Below are 13,778 nucleotides of genomic sequence, written 5' to 3' on the forward strand. Positions count from 1 at the left end.
TTGAAATTTTAATCACTGTCTCTTCTCCATATGCTATATCATCTGTTGGGGTTCTAACATGTGTCTGTAACATTTTCACTTGTATTTTTAAACTAGGATAATGACCAAGGTGGTAAAACAATTTAGATCTATGTCCATTTACCTAAGCTAAGTTACAGGGTTGTGTTGATGGACTTTGTTTCTTACTAGGAATTTTGAATTTTAGGTACCTTCTGTCTGATAATGTATGTGTAGGCATGCATAAATATGCACATAATGTTGATGTAAAGTCTATATAGGAATTGAGTAGGTAGTACTTCTGTGCTCTTTAAAAATAATATATAATAATTAATTCATGAATTGTTTATTTTTGGAATTTTTATTTCTTCTTTTGCATATATTCCAAATGCATTGAAAAATGATAGTCAGCAGACCACAGGGCAGCTTGCAACTCACAGCAAGCCAATCCACATCATTTGAGGGCTCACCTAGCAGCTGACAGGCATGGTGGCTCGGTACAGGTATTTTCTGCTTCTTTGCATGACTTAGCCATCTTGCATTATGTAATACTAGATTCCTGTAGTGCATGACATGATTCCTGTTTTCATATTAAGCTCGCTTTCCAGTAATGTTCAGAATGTTCGTATTATTCCCTACTTCACTATTGCTAAACTGAAATTAAAACAGGTGCGGAAAACTATGGATCTTTTTGTATGTGTGCTACATGTTTCTTAGTGAAAGCCTAAAACAATGGAAGTACCTCTGTTTTTGAGGGCATATACACTTACATCACTGCAAGCGACTGAAGTTTAGACTTTTTATGTGTTCTTTAGCTGTATTAGCAACTAAACCACTGTTGACTGAATTCAGTGCTGTTAGTCATGTTTTTTGTTCCTTAAGTAAACTTCAGATGAAAGTGTTAAGTAGTGATTTTTGCTTAAACTTTACTAGTTTTGTTCAAACAATAGTTGACTAGAAGAATGTTTCCCAGGGTACTACTTCACACTTAGCAGTAGAAAAATGAGTAGAAAACAACAAATTTTCCTTTATTATTATTTATTTCATCTTCAAAGAGCTTTTCTTCTTAGTTTGCTCTCAATTTCACTTTTTGATGTCTTGTTCCTTGAGTATCTTTTGGGGTGAGATAGTTGGGATAATACATAAAGAAATCTAAATGTAATATAGGATTCAAAATGCCAGCTGCAAAGTCTGTATGAGGTTTTGAGCTTTCAGTCTGAAATGAAAATAATTTAACTTTGTAAAGTGTTGTCTAGGGAAAAAAGTATTTTCTGTCTGCTGCATTTTGATTCTGACAACCTAAATTATGTATATTTCTTATGAAGTTTTGCTCTGGAAAAAATTTGTCAATGCCTGAAGAAAGAATGGGAAGTCCAGGGTAAAAAGAAAAAAACAGTGCTGTAGTCTCACCAGTGTGATAATTCCTTATCTTCTTTGAATGCTTTGAAACTCGATTCAAACTTAACGGTCTTTGAAATTTGCTACTTTAGAAACCATTGCCATGTGTCATGTAAGAAAAGCTGGTAGATGGTAATTATCACTCTGTATCAAGAGAGGTTTCAAAACTGTTCTATGCTTCCCATAAACAAGTATTTTAAAAACTTGATCTGAATATTTACCTTGAGTTGCAATAGTTCTCTCAATAACATCAGTTTTAAAGGTAGTCATTTATCTTTTGAGAACCGTACAGTAATGTGGAATCAAAATTGGATTTGACATTGTGTCTTTCAAAATTATTACATTTCTTAATTTTTTATTTTTTAGATTAGAAAAACGTTTATTTACCTTGTTAAATTTCAGTTACTAGAACTTTCAAATTGTGTATCATATCATATTCTTTTGGCAATCATGGCTCCTAAGAAACCTTTTGTTCTTTCTCAGGTAAAATGTAACACTTGCAAGAGATTTTATTCCATTGTAATATATGTTAAATTTTAGGGGCAGGGAGAACATTTTCTAGGAAACACCAGTAGTATTCCTTTCTGTTAATATAACGTTCTTCCTTTTTTTTTTTTCCTCAAAGGATATGGGCATTCTGAGTTCAGATCACTTAGGTCAGTTGACACGAAACAGTTGACGTGTAAAAAGAACAGTGCGCAAAACTGCAGCCATTTGGTCTGCGTCTTTGAAGATCAAGTGTTGTACACAAGGGTGTTGAGTTGCTTTTTAATGTGGAGTGGTCGTGCTTCCTCATTAAAGGCACTTATAAAACTATGTACTATCTTTAGTTTTGTTTTGACGTTTGAGCCCTTGACTGCTGTCAAATACCCCTTTGTTGTATCGATACTAACTGAATCATTCTATTAAGTTGGATGGTAAGCTAGCTAGTTTAGCTGGATTCCTAATTGTCCCCAAGAAGACATGTGCTAAACGTGCCACAGGTAATTTTTCAAAGGATAGTTGAATCTAAGGTATGAAATTAAAGTGTATTCATTTTTTCTGTGACATTAGTAAGTCATTGCTCGTCTTTGAGATCAGTTTTATGCTGAATTATCTGTTTTTCTGCAAGATATGAAAATCTGGCAGATAATTCTAATTTAAAGTGACAACAGAATGTTTTTTAGGTCACTGTTATTAGTCATCTGTAATACTACTGATGATGCCATCTCTGAGATCCTTCTGTAGAAGTTTATTAAAATATGTTAGTGTTTCTTCGCTGTGACATATTAATTTCTAGTGGACTGAATGTTGGTGTGCACATACATGTATGCTAGTATGTATTTTTACGCTCTTAGTAACGATGTTCAAGTGGGAAACATTCAGGTTCTAAATGTTTTTTGTTCCTTAATAGTAATCATTGTGAGGTTTGTATTAATTTAAGTTATCCCAGCCTCTCTAGGCCTGTCTTAGAGACACACTAATGTGCTTAATCATGTCTAATTTTACTTTGTAGTATCAGTTCATGTTTAAAGTTCAAATACTGTTACCAAATTGACTTGTAAAGGGAAGACCTGTAGAAATAGTTCACATCCCTTCTTCCAATTACCTCTATTTAGAATAAGATAAAAACGTGTTCAGCAACTTCCTGTGTCTGTATAAGTTTGCCTCAGTTCCCAAAAATGTCAGTTGTACCGCACTGAATTGTTTCCTTCTCTGAGTGAACTGCAAACTGATTATACAGTCATAAAGACTGTACTAATCGGTTCATTACTTCTTTTCATCACTTGCTAGCTGGTCTGCTTCCTCTTACCCTTTCTCTTTCTGTTTTCCCATTTGGAAGTTCTTTAAAAGGAGATTAGATTAAAAGATCAGGTTAAAGATTTCCCAGTGAAGCACCATAGGTCTTGAAAGGTGCTTAGGAACTGCTTGAAAGGTTACATGTTTGACGTAAGTAGTCCTGAGTTGCAAGACACCTCTCCTTCAAGAAGTCAAGATAGCAATGCTTTAGATGAAACAAATTTCCATAAGTTTTTGTGAATTTTTATATTCTTTTTGTCTTAACTGGAAGCTTTCTGAAGGTAAAATATAGGATTATGTAGTATCACTAATGAATTGCTTAGGCATGAAGGCTGGCATTATTTTTTGAAGAATAGAGAATTCAGTTACTGAGATGGGTAATGAAATGAAGGATTATTTTCTATGTATTTTTCAAATTTTTGCAATTTCTTGTTGTAATTATAAGCATGCAAATCAGCAAAATTTGTTTTATGAGAGACTTTCTGACTGACTTTTGAACATAGCAAGTAAAAGATTAGTTCACATACTGATCCAAAACAAACAAAACAAAGCCTGAAGATTTACTGTTACTATTTGGGGGATTGGTGTTCAGGCTTAACTTTGCCTGATTGTAACTGGACCTTAGGAGGCTTCTGAGGAACCATATATCTGAGAAACTAGTCGGTCCCACAGTTGATGTATTGGTATTAGGTAGTGGGTTTAGTATTTTGTTTGCCTTATGGTATAGAGGGTAGCAAGAAACAGCCAATACGATGCATATACTTCTTTATATATGTGCTCTTCAAATTAAACTTTTAAAGAACTGATTAAATTTAAAGGAACTAAATTTAAACCAGGATAAGATCTGTTATCAAAATGCTTAAAGTTGTTTTAGGCTTTCAGCTTAGCGGTTAGTCTCCCACTTTTGTATAGGTGAGTAGCTTAAGTTAATCTTCAACATTGCAACACTTCTAATTTGAAACTAAGTTTAAAATACTAGTTTTCAGAAACCTAATTCTTTTTGTTAACAGAATTTTTAGGCGTAAAAACATTAACTTCAATATCCACATTTTTTCACTACAATTGTAAACAAAGCTATTAAGATGAATTGTGCCTCTCATCTTTCATCAGGCTACTGAGGAAATCCAGTCCAATGCCAGTCATAAGTAGAGAAATGAAATAAAAAATTTTTCTTATAGGCACTGTTAGTTTTGTCTATTGGTTATACTCTCTGCTTTCCTAAAGTTTAGCTTTTTATGTGGATCCATAGTGATGAATCTTATTTGTGCCTTATTTGTGGTACATCCTGGCTACACAATTTGGTGTACCACACTTTCAGTGCATACGCTGTCTTCCAGGTGACTTATTCTTGTTCGGTTTTGTTATATTCCCTTATCTTTCTACCTGTGTTGTGCTGATTTTTGAGATGATTGGCGTGTAGTTGGAGTGTACACTGCATTATCAGTTTTCTACCAAATGCACGTTTTGGTCAGACTGCAAAATATTTTACTGATGTTACAGGGAGTTAACTTATGGCATTGTAGGTTATTTTAGCAAGGTACGGAACTTATGATTGCAAGATCATACAGTTGTAGCCTTACTGATACTGGAGCTGAAGCACCCTGCCTATCGCTTGCACTCCTTTCAATGAGTCCTTGTTAGTTGTTTGGCTTTTTTTAAAGGTAAATATTTTGCTGTGTCGCAAGTGTATTAATTCTTGATTCTTCATTTTACTGAGACTTTTCCTAGAGCTGTTTTCAGCAGTAGTAGAGAAGAGCAAAACTCAGGACATTTGTGATGCTGGAGAAGCATGACTGATGCTGTTTTTTGGACTACCAATGAATACTCTTTGGTTCACTTATGCTTTCAGACATCACAGATCTTTCCAGAAAGATGAACTTTGTTTTCCTCCCATCTAAACTAAGCTATGTAACAGGCACTTATACTTGATCATATTTGCTTATGTATGTGGTGGATGTGTCTGGTGTATGTATATGGGAAGGACTGAGGTCTCTTTCTCCTTGATCTCTATCTTTTCAATAGAGATCGACTGGAGTGAGGCGGGACAGTCTTCTGCTCTCTGGTCCAAAGGTTTCTACAAAGTTTGTGTTAAGGTTTCTTAGAGAAAACAGTCAAATTAATAAAAAAACACCTTAGGACAAATGCTGTCTTGAAAAGGAAAACTTCTCCCACTAAAGGAAACCACTGTCAAGAAATACAATTCAGTTTTGAAGTCAATTTGAAGAATTTCAAGAAAAGAATCACCAAAGAGAGTGTTACAACTTCTCTGCTTCCTCTTTTATAAGCATATAAAGGTGTTGGGAAACTCTGAAATAAGTTTTATTTTTTGTTACCATATGGCAGTGCATTGACCTAAGCAGAAGATTGTTATTGCTCCTTTAAAGCTGGAGTCAGCTCAGATTAGTATGACTTTAACTGTGATTTGAAAAAAAACACCAAAAACCAAACCTGTCATGAACCAGGAAGTTTTTTGGTTTTATGAGTTGCTCAAATCTTGCAGATGTTCTTTTAACAATTGCCAGAAGAGGTTCCAAAGAGTCCAGAAGAGAGTTGTTGACAAAGGATGATAGGAACTATCCATGAATCTTGAACCAGAGTAGCAAACCTTTTTTTGTTGATCTGCTTACCTCTCCAGAATAGACTTCCTTTAGCAGTGATAGAAGGGCAGACTATAAAAACATGTTTAGATACAGTTTTGTTCCTGTCAAAATGTTTTTGCTTGCTCCTAACATTTTTCATCCATCAGAAGGGAAAGATGGATTTTTTCAACCTATTGTTGAAAAATAATATTCATGACTAGATTATTAATCCAGGAAGGATTTTTAGATACCTCCTTTCATGTTTTCCAGTTCAAATGAAGAATGTATACGTGCTTGAGTTTGATCCCTTCTTTTGAATCTGCTGTCCAAGAAGATAGAGGTGAATGATTGAATAGGCACTCCTGGGAAAGAAAGGTGAAGGAGACTGCCATGTGAAAGCTCCAGAGATGCTAGAGTTGGGCAATGTGTTTGATATTTGAGTAAAAGTCATAAATGTTTTAATTTGCTTTTTGTAGGAAAAGAGAAGAAAATTGAAGTTCTAGCAAATAACCTGTGCAAACTGTCACCTGTTTGTCACAACAGTCAGGAATACTAAGGTGTATGGGTTTGCTTTCTATCCAGAAAGGGGCATATAACTGTCTTGATGTTTCTTGATGGACCCTACTCTTACTTGAGTAAACTGAAGAAAAAGGCTTCTGTTTCTGATCAACCATTGTTATTGAAATTTCAACACAGGTCTGAGGATCTCTTTAGAAAGCTCATTTTAAATCTAGGTCATGGAGCAGAAATCCTGAATTATTAGGACTGCTGGCAAGGTTGACTACAATCTTAACTGGGTCGCATTGCTTTATATGGATTACTTGAGGCTGTAGTTGTGATTAGTTATGTAGTTATGATTTGGATCCTTTGGATACAAAACTCACTTGGTGGACAAGTGGAGCAAATTTTTTTACCCTTACATTTTCATGAATGATCCTGTCTTATTTAGCAAGTGCTTCCCATGCAAACATCGTATGTTTCTGCTCTGATTATCACTGTTACAGCTGGATATTTCACAAGAAGCTATGAAACTGTGCACAGTTAAGATGCCTGATGAGATGGCTGGGGTCATACTATTTCCCCATACCAGTAAATATGGACAATAATGACAATAAATATTAAGGTACTTCTAAAAAAAATCTGCTAACCCAGTGTTTAGTTTAAGATGGCTGACCCACCATCTTATGATTTGTTAAAGTACATTTCCTACCTATTTCTGTGAGTGAATGTTTAATGCTTCTGCCATCCCCGATGATATGAAACTAAGCATAAGCCACCTGGTTGAAACTCTACTGACTGACCTGTCATCACAGAATTAAAGTCTAGTCTCCCAGAATTCCTTCAGTTATGTTGACCAAAATTTAAGTAATTGGGTTCTTTGAATCTTGGATATCGTTCCTTTTGTTTTGTTATTAGGCTGTAGGATTTTTTTGGCAGTGGTTCCTATTTTAGTGAAACTCAACACAAACAAAAAACAACAACAAAAAACCAAAAACCAACCAACCAACCAAAAAACCCCGACAAACTCAGCCTGCTGTAGGCATATGGCATGGAAAACCGCTTAAGTTCAGCAAACTTCTGAACCTCTGTGCTTAGTTACAATAGGAACCACAAAGCAAACTTCAGTAGGCGAGGCTATGAGCTCTGCTTATAAACAGATGAAACATAACTGCCAAGTTAAGAGAAGAGCTTGGAAAGGTGAGTGGTGAGTGGAAGAGTAACATTATGAGGTTAACTTTCCTTCCCTCTGTTTTCTTCTACCTTGATCTCTGACCTTCAAGCAACAGCTAGTAAAAATCTTGAACTATGAACCACTATTGGTCCACATTCCTGTAGCTGAATATGTGTACAGGTGTTTTCTGCAGGTTCTTATATTATTTGGCCAGAATGATATTTCTGTCAGGGTTGGAAAGATCTCTGGAGATCATCTAGTCCAACCCCCCTGCCAAAGCAGGGTCGCCTACAGCAAGTTGCACAGCATCGTGTTGAGGCACGTTTTGAATATCTCTAAACAAGGACACTCCACAGCCTCCCTGCACAATGTGTTCCAGTGCTCTGCCACCCTTGGAGCATAGAAGTTCTTCCTCATGTTAAGGTGGAACTTCCTGAGTTTCAGTTTGTGCATGTTGCCCCTTAACCTGTCCCTGGGCACCACTGAAAAGAGTCTGGCTCCATCCTCTTGACATCCACCTTTAACGTATTTATAAGCATTGATGAGATTCCCCTTTCAGTCTTCTCCAGGCTGAACAGACCCAGTTCCCTCAGCCTTACCTCATAACAGAGATGCTCCAGTCCCCTCATCATCTTTGTTGCCCTCCACTGGACTTTCTCCAGTAGTTCCTTATCGGCACACAGCACTCCAGATGTGGCCTCATCAGGGCAGAGTAGAGGGGGAGGAGAACCTGCCTCAGCCTGCTGACCACACTCTTCCTAATGCACCCCGAGATACCATTGGCCTTCTTGGCCACGAGGGCACGTTGCTGGCGCACAGTCAACTCGTTGTCCACCAGCGCTCCCAGGTCCTTCTCCGCTGGGCTGCTCTCCAGCAGGTCAACCCCCAGCCTGTACTGGTACATGGGGTTATTCCTCCCTAGGTGCAGGACTCTACACTTGCCCTTGTTGAACTTCATCAGGTTCCTCTCTGCCCAACTCTCCAGCCTGTCCAGGTCTCACTGAATGGCAGCACAGCCTTCTGGTGTATCAGCCACTCCTCCCAGTTTTGCATCATCAGAGAACTTCCTGAGTGTACACTCTGACCCTTCATCCAGGTCATTGATGAGTAAATTAAACAAGACTGGACCCAGAACTGACCTCTGGGGAACACCACCAACTACAGGCCTTCAACTAGACTCTGTGTCTCTGATCACGACCCTCTGAGCTCTGCCATTCAGCCAGTTCTCAATCCACCTCACTGTCCACTCATCTAACCCACACTTCCTGAGCTTACCCATGAGGATGTTATGGGAGACAGTGCCAAAAGCCTTGCTGAAGTCAAGGTAGACAACATCCACCGCTCTCCCCTTATCTACCCAGCCAGTCATGCCATTGTAGAAGGCTATCAGATTAGTCAAGCATGATTTCCCCTTGGTGAACCCATGTTGACTACTTCTGGCAACCTTCTTTTCCTCCACATGCTTAGAGGTGACATACATTTGCTGCCACTTTGTAGTTAGTTGACCTCTTGATACTTAGTCGGTCAGTTAGCATTGTCAGCTGCCCTGAGCAGATATGCACTTGTCTGTATCCAGTTAACCATCTTCCTGGGAGATTCTGTGAGGTGAGTAAGGGAGAACCCTCTGGAATAGTTTCATTTGTCATGTGGGAGAGCTGACAGGAACTGAGAGAGAGAATATTGCGTTCTATTTGGTTTAAAGTCAAAACAAATATTCCCATAGAACTAGAGCTTTCCCAGTGGCTCAAGAATTTACAAAGTAATTTGAGAGTAAATTAATGGGAATGAAGATGAATCTAATTTTCTTTTTTGAATGTAATTAGTGTTCTTGTGCTCTAAGAGTGAAAACGAAACACTACCTACACTCTTAGGTCTAGAAAAAGTCTTAGTTTTCCCCTCTTCTGGTGAGTACTCTTTGAGATACAACTGAATCCAGCCACACAAAGAGGGGAAATTGGGAAGCTTAAATACACTAAAGAAACAGAGAGATGGTAAGACTGACTGAATTGGTATCAGGAAATGAGTTAGTGCCTTCCCTTAAGGCTCTGAAAAGACATGAGGGAGATCGGCAAAGCTGGTCAACAGAATTGTTTTGCTTAGTCCACTGACTTTGTCTGTTGTATAGATGTCAGTTCCACCAGTAGATATGAAAGAAAAATGGCAGGAGTGCAGGGATGCAGGAATAAAACCTGGAAAAGTTACTAGTATTGGAATTAAAAAATTAAGAAATGAACAAAAATTACTGATTTTGAAGATGCATTGTAACTTTAGGAATTGACAAATGTATGTCTGGCACTAGCATAATTTCAGGTATTTCTGGTGATTTCAGGTAGTAAGCTCAACAAATGGAGAACTGAACACAGATGACCCAACTGCAGGCCGTTCAAATGCACCCATCACAGCTCCTGCAGCAATAGAATTAATGGATGAAACTAAGTATGTCCATCTTTTTATATTCTTTAGATCTTGTGTGCTCAGCTGTTCCAAAATTTTTCTTGTATAATTATTTAAAAAATACTGTCTAAACTGAATAACCACTGGTGAGCGGCAAAATTGTAGTGCTATACTTAATTTTGGCTTTACATATTTAAATAATAGATTTTCTATAACTTGTGCTTTTTAGGCTAAGCCCTCAATAACAAATCTGTCTATACTAGAGAAGTGCATGCATTTTTGATACTTGAACTAATTTTGAAATATTTATTTTAAGATAGTGTTCTGACTACCAGAAGTTACGCATGAAAAATGTGAAATTCATTCTCTGTTTGGTATTCTGATTCTCTTTTTTTCCCTTACTCTCCTGTATAGCTGCCAGAAAATGTTGAACATGTGGTGAGTTCTACAGCAGAGGCAGGCAGAAATAACCCCTGGGGCTGTGTTCTTGTTATTTGGTTTAAAGCTAATTTCAGAGAACTTTAAAATAACAAGTCCATTTGGAAATGACAAAACATGTTTCAATATTATGAAACAATTAATTGTTTTTACAAACAGCTACATTCAGGAGCTATTTTGCCTGCTTCAAATCTTGCTTGCTTTTTAAGTTCTGTAGTCTGTGGTGTACTTTATTTAATCCTTTTTAGTGGATAGTAGAATATTTTTTTTTTACTTGCTATCATGTGTTAGAGGGGAGAACATTATTTTCAGATGTTGTAGCATTCAGCTAGTATTTTAACATCTAGAAAATAACTCGCTTATATGAACAAGTAATAAATGCTAGCAAATGTTTGAACTTTGCCCATTATCTCTGTAAACATAGTATTTAACAGAGTATTAGTCTTTGACAACCTGCTAACTAATTACTAAAACATAACTTCAGAGTTTCTTAAAGTTACAGTATAATGAAAGGGGAAAATATTAAGGTCTGTTAACACAGGATGGACAACTAATGTATACATATTTGAGTAGTAAAATCAGACTTGCAAAACAGTGCAGAAAAATATTCTTGGTAACTAAAGGCAGTATAACTTGCAAAGTATTTTCTTTTATAATTATGCTTGGAATAGGACTACAAGAATATGCATCTAGTTCATCACAAAGAGGCACTCAATTGTGAAGAATACATTAGCAGCAGAACAATCCAGTAAGCATTCCTTAATAGCAGTAAGTTTTGTAGGGCACATTTTCCAAACTTTTAGATAAGAGGAAATTTCTCAAAGTACACATTTTTCTTGCAATTTTTTTGAAACTGCATGTTCTGGGTTTTGTATGTAAGATTTATGTGCATGTGTAGTCAAAAATTGTGAGTGGAGGCGTCTGTTGTGCCACACTTGTGCACTAGCTTTCTGTGAGCACTGAGAAGACCAGTTCTTTGTCTGCCATCTTTGCAGAGTACTGTATTATTACTTTTCTGGCAAGAATTCAGCTTTCTTGATATATATCTAAAACCAAAAAAAGACATCAAAGACCAAGGATGTTGGCAGGGAATTTCTCTTTGTGCAGGCTATCCCCTCCCTTTGGATAGGTGCAGTGATAACTTTCCTTATGCCCAGTATATTTACACACAGGAAAAGATTAGATTTCTAAAGTTTTAAGTAGTGTTCAGCGCAATTAAACCTATGCTTAGTTATCTACAGAGAGTAAGAGAATTGTCAGAAGCCAAGATGCTGCAGCTGCTTTAAAAGTGTGGAAGTTCATTTCCTCTGATACGAATAATTGATGGACAAATATGCCATCCTTGACCTTTTTGGCCTAGTCTTTAGTGATTTTCTTACCAAGTATCTGGTTTCAATATCCTACTTTGTTCATTGATTGATGTTCTTTTTCAGTATGAAACTTACAAGTTAGTTTTCCAGTGGTGTCTATTTAAACCGCAGTTTCCATATTCACTATTTTTTGGGGAGTAGAAGTTTCCATATTCACTATTTTTTGGGGAGTAGAAGTTGTTTTATATTTTGGCAGTAATTAAAGCAACACACACACACTCACATACACCTCCTCCCCAGCATTGCTATCAGACATCAATGTATAGGTACACATTTTTTTCTCAGTAACAATACTTTAGAAGGTTTAGCCAATTTTACATTTTAATGTGACAGTTACAAGCTTAACATCAAAAGGTATTGTGAGACATTTACACATCCAGTTATAGATTTTACACTGATGAAGAGTGTAAGGAAGTGTAAGTATTAGTATCTTTTATGTTTGTGATATAGACACTTCTTTTTTTTAAGGAGACATTGTTTTATCAAAAGACTCTCACTTTGTGTATCTTTCATAATCTTCTCCAGCTGAAAATATGAACAATGCTAACCTCTCTTGCTGTTGTCATCTGTTTGTAGCTTTTCCTCATACTCTGAGATGACAAACTGGAATATTTTTAGCAACACTTCATTCGTTGTTCTAGATGTTTTCATAGTTTTAGAAGCTTAGCATGACTATATCTTTGTTTAAAAGATTGGAGAAAGGGTGCCCTGTCATGTGTGGTTATAATTATGAACACAAATATTGTTTAGCTGAATATTAGTTCTTATGTTACCACTTCAGTGGGATGCTGTAAATCAGAAAAGACAAGGCTTTTATTTCAGTAAGCGTTTTATTATTTTGGGGCATGCATCAAACGCTTCCATTGTTTGATACATGTCTATGTACTCAGATACAGTATATATTCTAAGTATTATGCTTTGTCATCTTCATGCTCCTCAGGTGTTGCTGTGCAGCATGTGCAGCAAGCGTGACTTAGCGGTGGGTGTTGGGTTTTGGGTTTTTTGGTGGTTTTTTTGTTGTTTTGCTTTTGTTATGGGTTTTGGGGTTTTGGTTTTGTGGTGTTTTTTTTTTTTTTCAGTAGCTTTCAGCCCTGTTTGGGTTGTTACTTACTGGAGTGGTAAAGCCATTATAACCTGATCGCTGTTCTGCCCTGGCACTTGTACTGTCTACAGATGGTCGTCCAGTTATCACTGAGCAATTAGCCTTTATTTCCTTAACTCTTTGCTAGCCATCAGAACAGTTGCTTTTGTGAAGCACGTGTGATTTGGATAACCAAAGGGCTGTGCCACAGGAGGACAGAGAAGGACAAACAGGAAATGATGATATGATATGTCCTTTTTGTGTCTTCCTTTCTTTTTGCCACTTTAAACACCTGTTAATAATCGTGCAGTAAAGTGCTGCCACATGCTAGATGACAAATATAAAACCACAGCTATCTAAACACAAATGAGAACTGAAGTTGCTTTAGCACGTTGTGCCAAGGGTCAGCTCAAGTTGTAGAGGGAAGGGTATTTAACAGAAAAAAGGTATGATAATATTTTAAGTAGGATAAGAAGTGTTTGTAAGCATAATACTGAGATTGCTACCTTAGATAATATCTCAAAGGTCACGTTAGATTGTACAGGAAAAGTTGTTTCTTGAGTCTCATAAATCAGTATTATACTGCTTGCTATAGAAATGTTTTATACCCTACAGAGAAAGAGGTTAGCAGTCATTAAATGCTTTCTTTAAAAAGAAAAAAAAATTCATTTCCTAGAATTAGAAATTTTCAAAGTGTATTTGTTCCTATGCATTTTGCGTGCGTATAGAATAATAAGATAAATTTGTGGTTTAATTCTCATTAATAACACCCTTATCTGTGGCTTTAAATGTTACTTCAAGCAATGTAATATGTATACAAAAGTGATAATGACACCCTCTAGTGACAGTATTCTTAGGAACGTGTCTGCATTTCTATTACAAATTATACTGTTCAAGAGATTATGCACTATGGCTCTCTAATTTCAGGGCTCCATTTTTTTCATAAAATTTATTATCAGGCAATGTAATCATACCTGTCTTATTCCCATGTAAATGTACATATATTTTAAAATTACATTTGTTTGGCCTTGAAAGGTCTGACAGATCTAGCACTTCTAGGCTGATAAATA

At 36.6% G+C, this 13,778-nt stretch overlaps 1 protein-coding gene across 1 annotated transcript in view; it reads left to right on the forward strand.

The window, feature by feature from the left end:
- CSNK1G3 (casein kinase 1, gamma 3) overlaps window positions 1-10,257 on the forward strand; it is a gene marked incomplete at its 3' end in the record, with an annotated part of 30,064 nt that extends 19,807 nt beyond the window's left edge. Inside the window, exons 7-9 of the mRNA XM_009709350.1 lie at window positions 405-500; window positions 9,755-9,861; window positions 10,234-10,257. Of these exons, the coding sequence (XP_009707652.1) occupies window positions 405-500; window positions 9,755-9,861; window positions 10,234-10,257 (227 nt within the window). The remainder of the gene's footprint in view (window positions 1-404; window positions 501-9,754; window positions 9,862-10,233) is intronic.
- Window positions 10,258-13,778: the final 3,521 nt, after the last annotated feature.

The sequence above is a fragment of the Cariama cristata genome, unplaced genomic scaffold (genome assembly GCF_000690535.1).
Source record: "Cariama cristata isolate BGI_N322 unplaced genomic scaffold, ASM69053v1 scaffold7611, whole genome shotgun sequence".
Taxonomy (NCBI): domain Eukaryota; kingdom Metazoa; phylum Chordata; class Aves; order Cariamiformes; family Cariamidae; genus Cariama; species Cariama cristata.